This window comes from Triturus cristatus, chromosome 1_2 (assembly GCF_964204655.1).
Source record: "Triturus cristatus chromosome 1_2, aTriCri1.1, whole genome shotgun sequence".
NCBI classification, from domain to species: domain Eukaryota; kingdom Metazoa; phylum Chordata; class Amphibia; order Caudata; family Salamandridae; genus Triturus; species Triturus cristatus.
The window spans coordinates 986,421,935-986,443,258 of record NC_140580.1 but is presented as its reverse complement, the minus strand read 5'-3'; the positions used below and the strand labels follow the sequence as shown (position 1 = coordinate 986,443,258).

Genomic DNA, 21,324 nt, shown 5'->3' with positions numbered 1-21,324 from the left:
CTCCTGTGTCTCTCAGAGCCTCCCCTCTTTGGCCGTTGATGGTGACCCACTGCCCATACTTTACAGTATTTGTGGGCACCTGGATCTTAGGAACCATCTCCCGTTCTCCCAGGGACACTAAAGTGACACCCACCCACTCCCTTCCCTTAATTAAAGGCATCTCCTCCCCGAGCACTACACTAGCTACTCCGGGGGTTTTTCCTCCAATGGGAGGGGGTGGTCGTTTCGGGCACTTCGCATCTCCCTTATAGTGTCCAACGCCACCGCACTCGAAGCAATGGACAACCCTTGGCTGCTGACTCTGGCCAGGATTAGGGTTTCTGGGTGGGTTAGCCCTAGGGGTGAATCCTGTTCCCTTCCCTTGGAAGTTATTTTGGGGGCCTTTGGAGAACTCCTTTTTCTTTTCCCCTCCCTCTTTCTTCTGGGGGGCGCCCTGTCCGGCCTTTTGAATGTCCCCTCCAGTCCCCCTTGTGGACACCCGGGTACTAGCCCAAATGTCCGCCTCCTCAGCAAGCTTCCGGGGATTGGTCAGCTTGCTATCCACCAGGTGTTGACGCAGTTCAGGGAAACATTTTTCGAGCAGGTGTTCCTTCAGTACTAAATCAAACAACCCCTCGTAGTTCCTCACTTCACTGCCCTGAATCCAACCCTCTAATGCCTTCTTTGCATAGTCCAGGAAGTCCACCCAATTCTGTGTGCCCAGTTTGTGACTACCCCAGAACTTCTGTCTGTACTTTTCGGGTGTTAGTCCAAACTTTCTTATGAGCGCCAGTTTCATGGTGGGGTAGTGGGTCTGCTCATCCTCCTCCAAGGCCAATAAAGCATCCCTACCAGCTGGAGGCATGTACCTGTACAATCCCCCTCCCCAGTACTTCTCTGGAACCCCATGGGCCCTTAACGAGACCTCATAGGTCGCTAGCCACTTGGCAATATCGTCGCCCACTCCATAGCTAGCTACTATGTCCTTTGGCAGGTAGGGTTTGGGTTCCCTAGTGAACTCTCTTTCTTGGTCTTTGCTGCCACCATTAGGAACAGTGTGTGCCCCGACTCTTAGGATCTGAAGATCTATCTCTTTCAGCCTTAGCTCATGAGCCATCCTCTGTTCCTCCTTCTCTTTCTCCAGCCTTGCTAAGTCCCATGTGAGCTGTCTTTTCTCCCTCCGGTCTGTTAACTCCACTTCAGACAAGCCACCGCTAGAGGCACTGCTGCCCTTCCTGGAAATGGTTCCGGGCCCCGCTACTAGGTTCCCCACCTCAGGTTGGTACAGACCAGCTCCCTCACTGTCGGGCTCTCTATCCCTGTCCTCCTCCTCAGCCTTGATTTCTCGTCGTGCCTCCCCCCAAGCCCTTAAGCTGGTTTGGAGTGCACCCTTCTTTGCTCCTGGGGGACAATACACCCCCTCCCGCTGACAAAACTCCCTGAGTTGGGCCACAGTATAGGTTTCCAGGTCTTCTAGCACAAACTCCATTTTGCCCACTCAGAACAGAAGACAGGTTTTTACAGAAGCAATGCAGGGGGGTACCTTTAATAATACCTCCTCCCACCACCAGAGTAAATTTGGAAAAAACAAAAACTCACAATTAGGAAGGCCGCTTTGAGAAAACTCCAGGTGTAGGCCTATGGACTACCCACAGTTATTGTCGAGTATGCGTAGGCACAGCTCTATCCCGCCGCTGAACACCAATTATGTTAGAAAAACCCCACTCCCACACCGGAAAGGGTGGTGGTAACGGGGTCTTTCCAGACATACACTGTGGTAGCTTGGCTCGAGTGGTCAGGGGTCAGGCACCGTGTTAAGCATACGCAATACCCACACAATAACCATGCGTGCATCCGTTCCAAAAACGACACTACACCTTAAAAATTATACTTAAAATATATTTCTTTATCTTCTTTTCTCTTAGTTGCTGATTAAATAAATATAAATACAATCACAGTACACAAGGCTTTTTCTGTGGAAGGGTACGTCAAATAAATACTGTCTTAACGATTCAATAAATAAGGTAGATCATAAATAATCAAGGCATAAATATAAGTACATTACATTACAGGCAATTAAATATTATGAGGCAATAAATACTGTACGACAATAAATATTGTGAAACACTAAATACTGTGAGGCCATAAATAGGATAAATACAATAAATACAGTGCTCTCAATAAATAATAAAAGCCAACAGTGACACTTGTAAATCAGTTCACATTCCTGAGGTACTATGGGATGATTTGACCCAATCCCAGCTTGTAAAGATTTGGATGGCCTGAGGGGTATACTCCCTGGCTTGGACAAGGCTGAGGCCTAAACTGAGGTAGTTAAAAGGGGGGATCTAGAGATCTGGCTCTCCCACACTACACAACCCCTCTGTATTAGTCTCAGCTCACCCCTGGCACAATCAAGCTGGTTCCAGCACCCTAGGTTAGTCTCTCAGGGCTCCACAGGGCCCTAGGCGCCCTCTATTCCACTTACTGCCCTTTTTATGTAGCTCCGACGTCGCTGGAGTCGAGTCGACGCCGTGAGGCGGCTCCGGTTCGATGTCGGCAGCCTCGGCACAATGTCAGTTCTTGACGACGCCGGTAGGCGGTTCCGGTTCGATGTCGGCGGCCTCGGCTCGATGTCGACCTCCGGTTCGATGACGTCGGGCTGTCTTGGCTCGATGTCGACTTCGGGCAACTCCGGTTCGATGTCGGCGGCCTCGGCTCGATGTCGGCCTCCGGTTCGATGACGTCGGGCTGTCTTGGCTCGATGTCGACTTCCGTCGGCTCCGGAGTGCGACCTCCACTCCCGACCTCCGGCACGATTCTCTTCAGGTTCCGGCGACTCCGGAGTGCGATCTCCACTCCCGACCTCTGGCACGCTTCACCTCGGTCTCCGGCGACTCCGGAGGGCGGACTTCACTCCCCCGTCGACGCCGCTCACTCGACCTCGGGTGACTTCCTCCTCGACCTCTGGTACTCTCCACGACCTCCGTCGGCACCCTCTCTCGACCTCTGGCGGCTCCGGGTACGACGTCTGCTTTCCAGTCAGCGCCGCTTCTCCACCTCGGGCTCCCGGTCTCAGGCTTCTCGACGTCGGATTCCAGGGAAACCAATAAACAGGTCAGATTCTTGCTTTTCTTTACTTCTAAGGCCTGTTCCTGCTGTCCAGGTCCTTAAGATGGTGTTTCTTGCTTTGTCCCACACAGGGCTCCAGGCTGGGCTCAGTCAGTAGGGACTAGTATCAAGGGTGGGTTTATGGACCCCACTCCAGGCACAAGTTTCCACCCCTGCTGCCTCACTCCTTCCTCCTTCAGGTTTCTGCTGCTCTCTCTTCACCAGTCAGGTGCCAACTGCCAGCTCCAACTGTCAACTCTGGCTTAGCTTCCCAACATTCCAAACCGCCTCCAACTGTCACAGGGTTCTGGAATGTTCTGGAAGGTGCTGGTAGGTTCCAGTGGGTTCTGATGATGTCACAGGTGGCCACCATTTTGTGCTCCAGGCCCTCAGACAGAAGTTCCAGGGGTAGATAAAATGGCTCCCTGAATCTGCATCAATACTAAAAAGTCTGGTGGTTCCCAAAAAGGAAAAATACTAACAGGGTTTGAGGCAAAAGTGGGACAAAATAAATAATGATGAGGAGGGACCACCCAAAGGGCTGACAGGTCTAACAACAGCCATCTAGTAACACGTATTTGATGCATGTCAATATTTGAAAAAATAATAATGGAGAATCTTTTTAAAGCCTTTATGGGCCTCATAATGGGCAACATGAAAATAAATTAGATGCCCAATTTTAAAAGTAAGCCACAAAAGTGCACCTGCATGTACATTTCCTAGTATTGATACCGATCTTCGACTTTCAGGAACTCATGGGACTTTAAAGAATTAGGCCTGGAGACTGTACTCCTAGCAGTCTTTTGTACATTTTAGCATGAGAAAATAGGCACCTGTATATTTGCTCAAATGGAAATCTGCTGAGCAATTACAAATCCACTTTCCATACACCCTGTTCCTTTTATCAGAGGAGTTTTACTCCTGTCTTTCACAGTAGTAAATTTCCAAACTGTTCCAATGAGAGAATAGATTAGAGAGGAGTTGGTGAACACCTTTAAACATGTACGCTTGTGGGTGTATGCAGACTCGCAGGTAATTTCAACCTTGGAACCATCACTTTCTGCCTATCTCCGGATCCTAAATATGGGGCGGATGAAAGGTGACAAAATCCGAGCCTTGCTACAATCCAAATTCTGATCTAATATGAGCCGAGATCTAATCAAAGAGTATATTATTAGAGTTTTGATATAATGAGAGTACTGCCTCATTTCAGTACACCTCATTTCATCCCATGAAAAGAGATAAGTGGATTTTTTTGCAGGACAAGTAGATTTCGGAAGCATCCCACTACTTGGATAAGTAGATATTTGATATAATTCCAGCCCCCTGGAAGAGACATGCTCAGCAGTGACAAGATCGGGAACTCAAAAGTAGTGGCAGTCAAAGTTTCCTGGGGCATGGCAGGGTTTCCTGCTGCAGATGTCTCATGGGCAGAATGACATGCTGCGCCAGAAAGTTCTGTCAATCACTAATGGCGCAATTATGAGGGTGTGAGGTGGGAACACACAGCAAAGGGAGAGGGCAGTGGGGGGTCTGAGCAGAGGAGGGCTCTGGTGGTGAAGGTGGACAGGTGGGTTTTACAGGAAGGGGGCAGCTCCAATGTGGTTGGTGGGACAGCGTGAGTGGTGTTGTGAGGAACAGGGGATCATGGGGACTGCCGGGTCACTCCAGGCAGAAGACTGTGGTAAAATGGTCTGGAAGGGCTTTGTAGGGCAGAGTTCAGTGGGCAGCATGGTAGGACTCGGCACATTGTCTGGGAGGGCATGGGAGGGAAGGATGCCAAACAGCACCCGTGTACTCACTGCCCTTCTAGGAATGCTTTCCCCCACACAGAGAGCGACTGAAGTTGCATCCTTTCTAACAGGCACAGGTCTGGCCTACCTTTTGAGCATCATGCAACAAATAGACGTCCTCTCTCAAAAGCGTCTTCAGGTGATGGATAGATTCTCTGTTTTGGATAATGGTCTTTTCCGGTCCATGCTTGAATGCTCTGTGGCCCTGTTCTGTAAAGGAATAACATGTTTGTTGTCAGTCACTCCGGAAGTAAACACTTCTTGTCATATTTAAATACCTGAAGATTTTGAATCAAAATATATTTGTTTTAGGTTTCTTGGTAATTGGGAGAGAAACGGAAAGTCAACCCTCTCTTCAGAGCCACTCAAGAGAGACAAATTAGGAGTTTCCGGTAATTCCCAGCTCGTTGGAACCGTAGTCTGTTCTTTCTGTCAATATTTTGTTTTTAGAAAATGTGAAGATGTTTAGGTTAACTCACTAATGTCTCCATGAAAATTATATTTATGAATATATCTGGCAGATGATTTAACCATTTGCCTGCTGCTCACTTTTTTCCACTGTAGTCAACCTAGGTAGATGCATTTTTTGTGTGAGACTATCAACTGAAGAGCATACTAGCAGGGCCAGAATGAGGTATGGGATACAGAATTTGAAGCCATCTTAATGTACAGTGTTCAAAAAGCTTTCCACTTTTGTCCCTCTGATGTTCCTGAGGTCGAATCAAAGTCAGGTGGTCTCCTCACAAGAAGAGGGAGACACGGTTCCCTGTGCACCCCCTTCCATTTATGTTCTTTCTTTATCCACTTCCTGTGCTCCCCAGCCGTCTCTTTGCCTTAAGTAAGGAGGAGTCTTCTGTGAACGGACCCGGTTCCCAGTCTATCCTACTGAACCCAGTCCCCGCCCCAACTTTTCAACTAGGACCCTGATTGGCTAATGGCTAGTTTGGCCCCTCTATGTGCCATACCTCTTGAGGCTCACTGGTGGGGAAAGTGTACTGGCCCCGCCCCGTATAAAAGGATGGACCCTTCCTTCTTTCTTGGTCAGGATCCAACATGGCGGTGTGTACAAATGCTCTTATGCTGCCTCTGTTGGTTTCTCTATTAGCAGTGCTGGGTTTGGTGCATACTGGGCTCATCATGTGACCTTCTCTGTGCAGAGTAATATGAAGGTGAGTTATGTCTGTCTCTGGGCACGTTAGGACGTTAGGGCACACTACGGATGACAAGTGTGAAATATAAGCTTCTCCCCATTCCCCAACCAATATACGTCACCATAGCACCCCTGCAGGTCACCCTACCCTGTCAAGTAGAGCAGGTGGCCGACCAGGGTTACATTTATTTTCTGCATTCAAACCATGACTATGAGTCATTGGTACCAGTTCACATCTGTCCGGCCAGTATAGGCCAGCCCTGATAACCCTATTTGGTACAAAGCAGCTTTCCTAGAAATCATGAGAGAAATTCAGCCACTAAATACATACGGAATCTTTTCAAAAGGTGGGTCCAGCATGACGCAATCTCCAGCAGATTGGAAGGCCCCACAACTAGTGTACTGCCACCAATGATGGCTCTCTGGTGCTTTTGGCATTAAGCTTCAATCTGTAAGATGTGGGAAGGTAAAAAATTGGAAGTACAGCACACTTTCGGAGTCGCGGAGATCTTGGGTCTACTCCTTAGGGGTTACAGGCACAATTGGTTAGTGCCAACCGGTAACCATATACTGCCTGCAGCGGCTGGCATTTGAGATGCAGACAGTATATGGTGATAAGGTGCTGGTAGCATTATGGTCCAGCAGGCCGCTGCTGGTAAGTGAATGTTCCATGTGAGGCTCGCCTGGCATTGAGAGAGAGTCACCGCAAATGAGGACTCAGACAACGTTCAAACCAGCATCCAGGTTGGGATTTACAATCTGTAGTTATAGAGAGGGCATGGAGGTAGGTATTGCTTAAACTATGACTGCCCTTGTATGGATTGTGGTAAGTTATTGGCAATTGCATAGACCTAACCCACTAATGGTTTGTTATCGAAGCACTTTAGTAGCACGGCCACGACTTTGCAAATGATTCTGAGGTTTCCATCACAGGCTGGAACTTGATTTGACTTGTGGATGTGCGCTATCAGTAGTATGAATGTATCTATTGCTATGTTGGGTGAATGTGTATTCTTAGTTAATTATGGGTGACAGGGTGAATGTAACTGGACTGTCTGAAGGTTTCACAGCAGCCTTTCCAAGCCGGTAACCGCAGCCAGACCTTGTAAAGGGCTGTAATGTTTTATAGGAAAACTACGTTTTGTGAACTTCCCATAGTATATAGTCAAGTGTTGAAATTGTATCAGGAAATTTTGCTTGGACGAGAGAGTGGACTTTAGGGTATGGTTTGCAGTGTCTGGTGATTCAGTGGGTTGATGTATCCAGTCCAGGAATCTGTTTGTTCTCATGGTCACAGGTTTAAATGCTGGTGAGACCACTCAGCCTTTAATCCTTTCAAAGTCGATAAAATGAGTACCATTGACTTGGTAACAATAAACATCTATTATTCATTGCCAATATTCCCCAAGGGTTGGATGTGTGCTTTACACGCCTTTGTCCTGGAGTGGATTGGCTAACTTAATTTCTATTAAGGGCATCATCATGCTCAGGTTCAGGATGCCTTTAAAAAATACTATGAAACATTATATATGTCTGAGTCAGTTTTGAGTCCTGAGAGTTATCTCCATAAAATGCCTTGTGTAGGCTTAGAGGATATGGATAAAGACTTCTTGTTAGAATCCCTTTCTTGGGAGGAGATTAAAAGTGCAATGCTTTCATTAGCTCCAGGGAAGGCGATGGGGCCCGATATGATTCCTCTGGAGTTCTACGTTAAGTTTAGGGAGCTCTTAGAGGAGATAATGATGTTAGTATTTTAAGGGGCGTTTGATGGGGTACCCCCAGCGTCCTGGTCTCAAACAGTAATCGTGGTCTTTAAAAAAAAGGGAAAGGACCCTCATGAGCTGTCCTCGTATCGACCAATCTCTTTAATCAATGTGGATAATAAAATCTATTCGAAATGTTTGGCTAAAAGATTGGGGGTAGTTATCCCTCCATTAGTGTCATGGGTTTATTGCAGGGAGGGGGACTACGGACCATGTTAGATGGGTTATCTCTATATTTGACTGGGCCCAGGGGATGAGTGTTCCTGTTGGGGTGGCCCTTTTGGACGCTGAAAAAGCGTTCGATAGGGTCTCCTGGGAGTTTCTTTGGGCAGTGATGAGGTGGAAATCATTCCCTGATGGCTATATACGGGCGATACGCTCAATGTATTCCACTCCGGGGGCAACAATACGGCTGATCGGAGAGGAGTCACAGAGGTTTTCGATAAATAGGGGCACCCGGCAGGGGTGTCCCTGTTCCCCACTTTTGTTTGCTCTATTTATTGACCCTCTCATTTCTAGTCTGGAGGCCGACCCGGAAATCAGTCCAGTAATGGCGCATTCGTACTCAGTTAAAGTCCTGGCATATGCCGATGATTTGCCTGTTTTGTCTAGTGATATGAATAAGGCATTGCAGAGAATTGAGGTTATTACAAAAGAGTTTGGGGCAGTGTCGGGTTATAAATTAAATCTGAGAAAAACGCAAGTGCTACACACAGAATGTGGATTAGTATCTGGGATGGAGGTGGTTACAGAGGCAACCTACTTAGGGATAACTATTTCACCTCAGATGCAAAGTATCCCAAAAAGGAATGTGGAGCCGATGATTGTTTCCGTTAGCCAAACTTTGGAACGTTTAGATCGGCTGCACTTGTCACTGTATGGAAGGGGTAATGTGCTGAAAATGTCTATTTTTCCAAAATTTTTGTACCTCTTTCGGGCTATTCCAATACTTTTTCCTAAATTTTTGTTTACTAAAATAGAATGAATGTGTACACGTTTTTTATGGGGTTATCACCGATCTAGAAGGGCAATCAAATGGCTTTATCTCCCAACGGAACGGGGAGGTTTGGCTCTCCCAAATTTCTATTTATATTACTTCGCAATGCTACTTCAATTTATGGGCGTTTTGGTCTATGGTCGGATAGCGATTTTGGATGTCGCTTTCTCACCCTCAATATATGAATGGTGTCTTGGTGATTCAGCACAAGGCTTATTGCTAAAAATTCTGGAGCCGAGCTATTACAAAAAAACTAAGTTTAAAATTGTTCAGGCAGCATATTCAGTCTGGAAGGGGTTAGGTAAGCAGTTGCATATTCCGAGTATTTTATGGGATACACCATTAGATTCGATGGGTATCTTACCTGTGATATTTCATGACGTAGTTATGCGGAGGTGGGCCCAATATGGTATTAAAAGAATTGGGGATCTGCTGGTCCAGGGAGAGATGACTTCGTTCTCAGCTTTGCAAGGGAGATTCGGGGTTACTAATTCATATTTTTTTTAAACATCTGCAGCTGAGAAGCTTTCTTCAGGGTGCAGTCACGGGGGGTAGATGTCAGACCCGACAGATTCCAATTTTGGATTTAATAAAACAGAACTCTAAAATACGGCAAATCTATATGGAGATTATGGGTATGCAACGGGATGATATGGCTAGACAGGAAGCAATATGGAAGGAGAAACTGTCGGTTACTAACTTGGAGTTAAAATTGGTAACACAAATTGCTGTTTCTATCTTGTTGTCTGGCAGCCTTAAGAGTCAGTCATATATGGCTCTGTTTAATTTGTATTATACGCCGGCAAAGATAGCAAAATGGAAGGGAGGGAGGGGCGACAAATGTGCAAGATGTGGTTTCTTTGCAGCAGATTCAATTCATATGTTTTTTTCTTGCCCTGCTCTTCAGCAACTGTTACTAGAGATTGAGGGTTTTATGATGCAATCTTTGGGAATACCGATAATTATTACAGCAATTTTGGTTTTGTTTGGAATTGAATTTGAATCTGTCTCAGACCCGATGGGTTCTGTGGACCCCCATAGAGGCTTTAAGTTTATGTGTATGTCGGTTCTGAGGCTCTGTATAACGTCACAGTGGCTCGACTCGGACCCCCCCTCTTTCTGTAATTGGAGGGCGAAGATAATCTCAATATATAACACTGAGTCAGCCTTGTATAAATTAAAAGGTCTCTCAAAGAAAAAATTAGGGGCTCAGATATGGGAGCCGATAAGAAACTGGATACAAGAATAATGGCCATTGTATACTCTGTTGTATGTATTATTTTGTTTCTTTGGTGCTGTGTGTAGGAGATTCTCATATATTCTTGTTTTAATATCTAATGCTTCCTCGCTGATTCAATAAAAAATAAAAATAAAAAAAAAATAAAAATTAAAAAAAAGGGCATCATCATGTGTAAGACCCAGTTAAACCATATCAGGTCTGATAAATACCACCCAATTATGAGATTTTCAGCAATAATAGGAATAACATATGCATTGAGGTGCTTACCGCGCCATAATCCTCTGGTACTGGCATAAATATCAGCAGGTCTGACCACCCCAAATTATCCGGGGTGCTATTTTTATCTCAATAGTCTTAATTCAGGTATGTGCGGTAAGAGAAGTTACCGCACATGTTAAAATTTAACAGTTAACGCGTAACGTGGGCCTAAAATAGGGTTTGTAGCAGTGTCTGAATGATGCAAGATATACCATTCTAAGGTCTACATTGAGAAGTGACTGTCGCAATCTTGTGCTGTATGTGCAGGTAATCTTTTGCGCTAAGTTTAAGAAAATATCATGAACTCTACACCTGAGTGTAGATTCTTTCTTCGATAAACTAGTGGTGTACTCGAAGTCTGATTGAGCAGTCTTAGATAAATAAATTATTGGGGTACTCGAAGCAAGAATGGACAGTCTAGGGTTGATAAACTATGGGTGTACTCGAGGACTGAGAGGGCACTCTAGGTTAGGTAAACTATCAGTGCACACGAATCCTAAGTAGGCAGCCTTGGGTAGAAATACTATAGGTGTACTCCAAGTCTTATTCAGCAGTCTTGGATGGATAAACAATAAGTCTACTCGAAGCCTGAGAGGGCAACCTTTGATGGGTAAACTATTAGTGCACTTGAATCCCGAGAAGGCAGTCTTGGGTGGAGACACTGTAGGTGTACTCCATATCTTATTTGGCAGTCTTGGGTAGCTAAACAGTGTACTTGAAGTCTGATAGGGCACTCTTGGTTAGGTAAGTTATTAGAATACTCGGATCCTAAATAGGCAGTTTTAGATAGATAAACTATATGTGCTGCAGAATGCAACATGCATAGAAAGAGGAAAAAATAAGGAGAAATAAATGTATTTCTCCTCGATGCGCCTCCTTACGCTTCCCTGGGGGAGGCGTAGGATTCTGATGTATTCCCAGGTTTACGAAATGTTGTAAATCTGGGAATGCGGCGGAATGCATGGTTGTTGTGTGGGAACACCCACAGCAACACCCATGGAACGCCCCATTCATGCAAAGTGCTGTGTGAAAAGGGACTGTATATACAAGGCCACGAAAAGCCACACAGTGGTTTGTAACTATGTCCCTAGGTGTACTCTAAGTCTTATTGGGCAGTCTTGGTTAGATAAACTACAGGTGTACTAGAGGCCTGGTTGGACATTCTTGGTTGGATAAACTATCAGTGTACTTGAAGCCCGAGTGGACATAGAAGTGTCCTTAATGATTCCTTGTACTTAATGCTAAATGCTTGGATGGAGACAAAATCGCTCTATTATTCATTTACCATTCATCCTCGGTGGGGAGACGCACACTGATACTTTTCACTAAGAAAAGCAAAAAACAATTTGGACCTTAGGTCCATTATTGTCTGAAACCAGGGGGGTCTTCTCTTAGTGAAAAAAGTCTAATCTTGCAGAGTGTGTGATGAACTGTGTATCTATTCTATGGAGCCTTTGAATGGGCTGAGGTCTCGGGTGCTGTCTCTCATGAGGCACTTGCTTCTTGTAAGGACGACGGTACAAACTGGATATAGAATACGCGTCTTTATTGTAGCCCTGATGTCACATAGCTAACGACTAGTTATCTCCTTTTAATTGTGCTGCGTCTAGGCGACCAAGGGTGGGGGGCCCAACCCTCCAGGGAGTTCCCACTATTCAAGTATGGCCCCATTTAGTCCAATGTTAATGAATATCTGTGAGATATGGGAGTCTCAGGGACCTCTCATCATATTCTGCAGGGAGTAGGGGGGATGACATCAAGAAGATGGAAGTTTGTGATGTCAGGGTTGACATCACAATCTACAGTAGCAACACTACAATTTTTTTTAACATTTTATATAGCGCTAACTCGACCGGAAGGTATTAGAATGCTTTACATGAGCATCAGTTACATTACACAAGGACACATTTATTTTTTAGGTAGGGGGTGATTATGTGGTTTGCCCAGACTCATAGCATCTTGAGCCCAAGCCAAGACTCGTATCTGGTTCCCCATTTCTAAAGTCACTAGCTCAGGCCGTAAGGAGAGCCACATCCTCTTTTATGTAAATGTGTAGGGAAATAAATCCCCAATATTGTGGCGTTTTTCGGCTCCTAGTAGTAACAAAGCACTAGAGTATGTAAGGAGTGAATCAAGAAACACTCACTACATATAGGCGCACATTTCCTTTCACATTTAGCAGCATTCACAGCGGTTGAAGGACCAGTGCTGTCCGTCAGGAGCAATGCATGGACCTGTGCTCCAGATGTGACCACGACTGTCCTCCCGCCCTCTTAACTTGGCCGACTAATGACAAGACCGTAAACTGTTGGGATTCCCTATCAAGTACCATCAGGAACTCTGTTTTTTTTTTTAAATATATTTTTTATTGAGAATATTAAACACGGTGATGAACAATACACTGATTAAAAGAGATGTGAGAAATGAACAAAATTAACAAATACATTTAAACAAGAGAACCCTTAATAACATCAGAAAAGTATCATTCCATTAAAGACTATTAAAAGGGAGAAAACAATAAGAATAAAAACATCAAAATAGTACATATTTATATAGCATAAGTGTATACTCTATTCAGTTTATTTTCTATAAAAGGGGAGAGAGAAGATGGAAAGGAGGAGAGAAAGGGGAAAGAAAGAAAGAGTGATAGATGAAGAAAGACAAAAGCATTAGGAGAAGGATGAGTGTCGATAGAATAGTAGTAAAAGGTAACCATAATAAATCAGATTTGATCTTTTTAGATGTCGAAGATGAAGAAACAGAAGCTATTCTACGTTCATCACAAATTAAGTTCCACCAGATCAAAAAGGATAATTTAGAGTTATCTTTCCAACAAGGTAATATAACTTTAAAGGCAAGAGCAATAAAAAGGTCAAATAAAATAGTTTTTGAAGGAAGATGGTCAAAATCAGCAGACAAAGTTCCCAAAAAAATATTGTTAATAGAGAGTGGTATATTACATGAGAAAATTAATAAACATTTAGACCATATAACTTTCCAAAATTCATGTACTTTAGGACACTAATAAAATAGGTCTGTCAAAGTACCATCAGAGGAGAGACATGACCAACATAAGGGAGAAATAGCAGAGTCATTTTAAGAAGAAATTGGGGAGTTCCAAACACTCTAGTATATATAAAGTATAAGGATTGAGTAATATTAGCAGCTTTAGAGGTCTTACAATTTTTTCACCACATACGATCCCATTGCTGAATAGAAAGTAATTGAGATAAATCATTTTCCCACAACAGTTCAAAAGCGGATTTATTCCTTATAGCAGTGGGGGAGGACATAGTTTTATATATATAGGAAGCTCTTGGAGTAGGATCCATAGAGATATTAAATAAGGGTGACATAGGGATGACGGAAGTTACATTAGATTTAAAATTATTGTTTAATAGAAAGGCTTGAAGTACAGGAAATAATAGGTTATATTGTTGAATGTAAGAGTCAGGGAGACCACATTTTTGTAGTTGTAGTTGAGGGAATGGTATGAAGGAGTTATTTACTATCAAATGATGTACATAAAAAAAAAACCTTTTCTTTACAGTGTTTAAAATAAAAAGCTTAATGACAAAATTTGATAAATTTGTTATACGAGATAGAAGAGGCCAGAAAAGATTGATAAAAGTCAAATCCTTGGGTATAAAGAGTGTGTAGTACATGATAGGAGTACTTTAAAATTGGGTATTTGGAAATGAAAGTACAATTATTCATAGAAACAACATCTTGAAAGGAAAAGTCATGCCACAATAAACGTTAAAAAACAACCAATGTTGGAATGGGAGAATCATGTTAATCCTTAGACATAGCATAAAATTGTCGGATTAAAAAGGCACTATGATATAATTTACAATCGGGGAAACGTACATCACCCTCCATTTTAGGTTGAATTAATTTAGTTAAAGTAATACAAACACGCTTATTGTTCCAGAGGTATTTAGTACAAATAGAATTAATCTGGGAGAAATAATAATTAGGGATTTTAAAGGGTAACATCGAGAGCATAAAAAGAACATGGGGGACAATCATCATTTTAATGGTGTCTAATCTGCCCCACCAGGATAAAAATAACGGAGAGAAGTGATGCTAAAACTGGCTAGAAAGAACCAAAAATATACTTTATTCGGTAGTTCTCGCTGTCAGGATTAAAAAACAGGGCACCTGCGGTATAGATTTAAGCCGCACATGTAAAGTGAAAAGTTAATTTTTCTTCTTGTGCACTGCGTTCTCACTCACACTAGAAGTCTCATTTGGAGGATCTAGCAGATCCAGTTAGAGCAGTTGAAAAACATCCCTGAGCTCCTCCCTCTCGAAGAGGGGGTTGTAACCCTCAGAGGAACTAGGCTTTTCCTCTGGGAGGAGAGTCCCAAATGATGAAGCATGCCACCATAGGTGGGCGAGGGATTTCGTCCTAAATGGATTTTTCCCCCAGTTAGGTTTGTGGGAAGTTTGGTAGTGCCTTTGTGTGTGTTTGTCTTTCTTGTTCAGATAACTTAGACTCAAGGATTTTTGTTGTGTTTGATTGATAGATTGGGGACGTAATCCTTTGCAGGTCTCTAAAACTTTTCCCTAGGACCCTCCCTCCATTGTATTTTGTTTAGTAACAATAACGGAGACCAGGATGATACCAGCTTATGCAGTTTAAGTTTTAAGGCAGTGAAATTGTGAACTAATGTGTCAGGTAGGTTGGAGAAACACCATACTCCTAGGTATTTAATCTTTTGGGAACACCAGGTGAAATTAGTTTTATCAAACATGTAACAATAACAGGATGAATTTAGTGGTAAAATCTCTGTTTTAGAGAAATTTAACTTGTACCCAGAGACACTGGAATACAAGGCAATCTCTTGTATAAAAGTGTCTAAGGAATTGGAAGGGTTGGACATATAAATTAAGATATCATCTGTTTAAGCAGAGAGCTTAATTTCATGAAAATTGAGTTTGAAACCAGTTATACCAGGATTATGTCTGATACGTTCAAGGAAGTGTTCTAAACAAAAAAGAAAGAGTAATGGAGAAAGGGGACAGCCCTGTCTGATGCCCCTGTGTAGATTAAAATAGGAGAGAAAAATGACCATTAACAAATACACAGGCACGTTGGTCAATATATAACAATTTGATAAGCAAGATAAATTTATGACCAAAACCAAACCATTGAAGAGCAGAAAACATAAATTGCCAATTTATACGATCAAAAGCTTTTTCAGCATCGAGCGAAAGGGCAGCTAGAGGAGAGGGGTAATTCTTCCCAAGGGTAAGGATGTTGGAAAACATTCTGGCATTGTTGTATGCAAGTCTACCCTTAATAAAACCAGCTTGGTCAGGCTTAAAAAGGAGTGGAATGACATTCTCCAAACGAGATGCTAAAATTTTTGTAAAACTTTTACAATCATAATTGATTAGTGAGATAGTTCGAAAGTTTTTACCAAGGGTAGTGTCTTTGTCTGGTTTGGGAATAATAACAATGAGGGCTTTCAAAAAGGAACCACTTGCTTTAGAATTAGACAAAAATTAGTTTAAAAGCTCTAGTAATTTAGGGCAAAAATGGAGAACCATCCGGGCTAGTGGCTTAAGCCTTTTTTAAAGATTTAAAGGCATCAGTGATCTCCTGTAGAGATATATCCTTTTCATGGGGAAAGAAAATGTCAGGTGTAGAAGGAGGTTTGGGTATTCCCCCAATAAAGTTTCAAGATCATTTTCTGAGGGAGTTGTATCTTCTGTATATAATAGCTCATAATCAGATCAGAAGGTATTCACAATTTCAGAGACGGAGGATAATCATTTGTTATTCTGATCAGAACAAATAGGGCCAATAGCTTTTTGTTCTGATTTGATTTTTAAATAATTGGCTAACATTTTACCCGCCTTATTTTGGCCTCCATGATATTGAGACTTAGTTTTAAGAAGGATATTACAAGCATTGACTGTAGCAATCTTGTTCAGGGCAGACTTGGCTTTAATCAGATTTTGTAAACCTGAGGGGATTTGGTAGAGAAGCACCTATGTTCTAAAATCTTTATCTTTTGAAGGGCTGATGGATATTCAGTGTTTAACGCCTTTTTCCTTCTAGCGGAATAGGCAATAGTAAAGGCTCTAAAGGAGGCCTTAAAAGTATCCCAATTATTATGGACAGCGGTATCTATGGAGCGATTAAAATGAAAAAATTCATTAATGAAGGAAGTTGCTTCTAAAATGAACTTTTGGTCAGAGAGAATGGAATTATTAAAACACCAACAGCCATGCTTGTAATTATTGAGAGACAAATCAAAAGTAGATAATACAGGGGCATGGTAGAAATAAAAATAGAATCAATTTCGGAGGATCGGATAGAGGGGAGTAATGATTTAGAAACCGAAATATAATCAATAAGAGACATAGTATGATGAACATTAGAGAAAAATGTGAATTCTTATACATCAAGATCACATGTTCTCCAAACGTCAAAGAATGGGCGAGAGGAGATGGCGGATTGAAAGGCTTTGTGAGATTTGTCAGGCTTGAATTTACATTTAGATTTTTATCAGAAAAGGGGTCTAACCAATCATTAAAATCCCCACAAACGATTATATTGGGATTAGGGATAGAAGATCGTTTTAATTTAATGTTTTGCCAAAATTCAGGATCAGATTTAACTGGGCCATAAATTTTGAAGAAAGTGACTTGTTTTTTATATATGATGGCATCAACCAAAACCCATCGCCCTTTCAAATCACATTCAGTTGATAAAATGTGCACATTTAGTGACTTGTGGAATAAAACAGCAACACCACCATGATGATTAACACCAGGGGAAAAAATAACCTGACTAACCCATTGACGTTTAAGCTTAAGTGATTCCACAGCATTACAGTGAGTTTCCTGTAGAATGGCAACATGTGTATTAAGTTTGGATAAATGAGAAATACCTTTTGATGCTTGACGGGATAACCAAGACCACGCACATTCCACGAGACAACGTTAAACATGTTGTAGGGTAAGGGGAGACATATGAGAACAGGAACCACAAGCACCAAAAACAATAAAAAGGACAAAGAAACACCATTTATCGACCATCAAAAGACGCAAAAGCAACGTAGTTGTAGGCGAAAGAGAATCAAGAAAAGAAAGAACACTCATGCAAAGGAAAAAATAGTAAGAACCAGGAGGAGAAAAATTCAAAGGAGAAAAATTCAAAAGAAAGTAAGGAAGGGTAAGGAAAAAGAAATATGAAGGAAAGAGAAGAAGGACATATCAAGGATAAAGATCCAGATCTGAATTGCAGAGGTTAGAGGGAAAGCTTGGGTCATGCTTACGTCGAAAACAAGAACGGCGACAGAGAAAAGAAGGAACATCCGGTAGGTCGCTCCCCCCCCGCTGCAGCTCCGCCTGCAACCTCGCTGTAGTGTCCTGATCGTCGCCGAACTCGAGGCTCTCCACCACCCGAAGGCTTCCACCTGTGCCTCATCCCTGGTAGCCAGTGGTGGCCTTGGTTTGTATCCGCTCTACTCCGCCTTCTCTGCCTATCTTCCTCAGTGCCCCCCTGCCCCCCGCTCGCCGCTCTGTTCTGGGCCCCCTTTACTGTGTGCCCCATTACACTCTGCTGTTGCCCCCTTTTATTGTGTGCCCCGTTTTGACTCTGTTGTTGCCCCCGTTTATTGTGTGCCCCGTTTCACTCTGCTGTTGCCCCTGTTTATTGTGTGCCCGTTTTGACTCTGCTGTTGCCCCCTTTTACTGTGTGCCCCATCTTGACTCTGCTGCTGCCCCCATTTTATTCTGTGCCCCGTTTTTCGCTGTTGTCGCCCCTCTGATTCTGTCCCCTTCCCGAGTTCACCCCGCTCCGCTTCCCTGCCCCCGCCGCTGCTTCCCCTGCGGCCCCGCCCCCTCTGCACCCATTCGCTGCCCCTGCTAAACACACCTCCTGCCTCCCAGCTGCTCCTCCCTCCCCATATATGGCGGCCGCTGCGCGGTGAGGAGAGCGACCCTTGACCTTCCGGTAGGTCGCTCCCCCCGCTGCAGCTCCGCCTGCACCCCCGCTGTAGTGTCCTGATCGTCGCCGAAGTCAAGGCCCTCCACCACCCGCAGGCTTCCACCTGCGCCACATTCCTGGTGGCCAGTGGTGGCCTTGGTTTGTATCTGCTCTACTCCGCCTTCCCTGCCTATCCTCCTCTGTGCCCCCCTGCCCTCCGCTCGCCCCTCTGTTCTGTGCCCCCTTTGCTGTGTGCCCCATTTCACTCTGCTGTTGCAACCTTTTATTGTGTGCCCCGTTTTGACTCTTCTGTTGCCCCCGTTTATTGTATGCCCATTTTGACTCTGCTGTTGCCCCCTTTTACTGTGTGCCCGTCTTGAATCTGCTGCTGCCCCCTTTTTATTCTGTGCCCCGTTTTTCGCTGCTGTCGTCCCCGGATTGTGTCCCCTTCCCGAGTTCGCCCCGCTCTGCTTCCCTGCCCCCGCCGCTGCTTCCCCTGCGGCCCCGCCCCCTCCGCGCCCATTCGCTGCCCTTGCTAAACACACCTCCCGCCTCCCAGCTGCTCCTCCCTCCCCTCCTCCCCATATATGGTGGACGCTGTGCAGCCGTGCACAGCGGGCGCGCCTAAGGCAAGCCCGTCTGCGCCCGTCCACGCCCGTCCGCGCCCGTCCGCGCCTGGGTCGCGCCCAGCACCAGAACCCCTGGCCCCCGCAGCAGCCACGAGGACCGCCGCCTCTGCTACGACGCCAACACCCTTGTCGCCCTCAACCCAGGAAGGACCCACACGTGCTGCAAGGCCGCCCCGAGGCGCACCCATGGCCCAACACCTGCCGGAACTGCAGATTCTCCTGCCTCGAAAGCGCCAAGACGCCTACCACAACGGAACCCAACCAGCTTAGATGCATCCTGATCAACACCCGCTCCGAACACAAACACGCCGTCGAACTCTGGGACCTTCTCGACACCACATCACCGGACGTCGCCTTCCTGACCGAGACCTGGATGAACGAAACCTCCTCGCCGGACATCGCCATAGCCATCCCAGATGGGTACAAGACCACCCGCAGAGACCGCACCAACAGGGCCGGAGGAGGAATCGCCATCATCTACAAAAACACCATCAGGGTCTCAACAAACACCAACGACACCCTCAGCACCGCCGAACACATGCACTTTCAGATCCACATGAACCCCAAGACCACCCTGAGAGGCACCCTCGTCTACAGACCGCCAGGATCCCTGCCACAATTTTGCGACTCCTTCGCCGACCTCATCAGCACGCACGCACTGACCTCCACCGACTACATCCTCCTCGGAGACCTGAACTATCACCTGGAGAACAGCAATGACAGCAACTCCTCCACCCTGATCGACAACCTCGCCAACCTCGGACTGAAACAACTCATCACGACGCTGACCCACATCCAGAGACGTTTTAATGCATCGGCAAAGTGGGCTCTGGCCCAGGGCCCCAGCCTTTCAGGGGGCCCCCTGACAGAGTCAGCTCCATTCTCCAGAGTTTTGCCCTAATGACCTTGATTATTTCTTAAACGGATTGTTTTAAATACTGTTTTCCTTTAATTTATTTTTTATGTACTTTGATGTGTGAAAGTCTTGTACAGCCATTTTGCAGAGAAATGTTGTGCTGGTTTCATGCAATATACATAAAAAAAGTTTCTTTTAGATCAAAACAATGCCTAATATATAAGAAATGGAAGGGCATCAAAGAAATTATATGCAGTAATATTGGTGAGCTGCTGCTGTGTTACAATATATAAAACACACATACCTATCCCTGAACATTAGATGTAAACACATTTAGGGACTTATTTATGAGAAGAGATGCATTGCATGATGGATGCGTCATATTTACTGTATGATGTATCATGTTGCAAGGAGTTACAGATACGTCATTATTTCTGACATATCTGTAGGCGCAAAAGTGATGCATTGCTGGGGTATGTCTGAAAATAGACGTAACTACAGCAATGTGTCCTTTCACATGGGGCTTGCCTGCATCAGTCTTACACCTGCTGTGAGGCAAGTGTAAGACATTGACGCAATGGCGTCCTAGAAGTGGCGCACTGAGTTCTCATAGATTTCAATGCGTCACTTCTACAAAGCTTTTTGCGGGGCAACACCCACCCTGCATACATTACACCTGGCACAGGTACAATGTGGTGCAGGGGTTTACAAAGTGATGCATCTGTCTAGATGCGACACTTTGTACATAGGGGGCAACATGGCACATTTTTTACGCTGCCAGTATGACGCAAAAAGTGACGCACCCGCAGCATAAAAGTGAAGCAAGGCCTCATAAATAAGGCCCTTAGAATTTGAACAAGTGTTCCTTCGCACTGTCAGGGCCCTAATGAAATGAAATAGTGTATTTAATAAATCGTGCAGCTACACAGACTACAGTGTCCTGGCGCTTGACAGCGGGAGAAAAATGTGCGTAAAAGACCCATCAGTTATTAAAAAGCCAGGTTTTTCCTGAAAGAGTAGGTCTGTGGTTAGTCTCAGAGACTCAGGTAGGCTATTCCACAATTTTGCGCCTTGAAAGCTGAGGGATCTGCCTCCAGTGCGGGCACGGCATATTTTAGGCACGATGGCCAGGTTGGCATTGGAAGATCTTAGGGGTCTACATGTTTTGTAGCGATTAAGGCACTTATTTAGGTAGCCGGCTCCTGAGCCAGGGAAAGTTTTAAAGAAGATGGTCATCGCTTTGAAGTCGATCCGTTCTTTTATGTGGAGCCAGTGTAGAGACTTAAGAATAGGGGGTCATACTAGATCTGGGTTTAGGTCTCAGGAAGGCTCTAGCCGCCGCATTTTGTACCACTTGTAGGCGCTGGATAAGGAATTTGGGAAGACTGAGATACAAGCTGTTGACATAGTCAAGCTTTGATGTCACCAGAGCCTGCAGCACAATCTTTCTGCTCTCAAGCGGTAACAGTGGCAGGAATTTTTTTAGCATCCAGAGTATGCCAAAGCAAACGCCAGTTAGATTTTAGATTTGAAAGCACATGGAGAGTGTCTTGTCTATGACATTTCCTAAGTTTTTTATTTTCTCCTTTTCCGCGGGCAG

General features: G+C 44.5%; 1 protein-coding gene across 1 annotated transcript in view; it reads right to left on the bottom strand.

The window, feature by feature from the left end:
* CCDC183 (coiled-coil domain containing 183) overlaps positions 1-21,324 on the bottom strand; it is a 357,131-nt gene that overhangs the window by 322,920 nt on the left and 12,887 nt on the right. Inside the window, exon 2 of the mRNA XM_085615709.1 lies at positions 4,972-5,093. Coding sequence (XP_085471835.1) covers positions 4,972-5,093 — 122 coding nt within the window. The remainder of the gene's footprint in view (positions 1-4,971; positions 5,094-21,324) is intronic.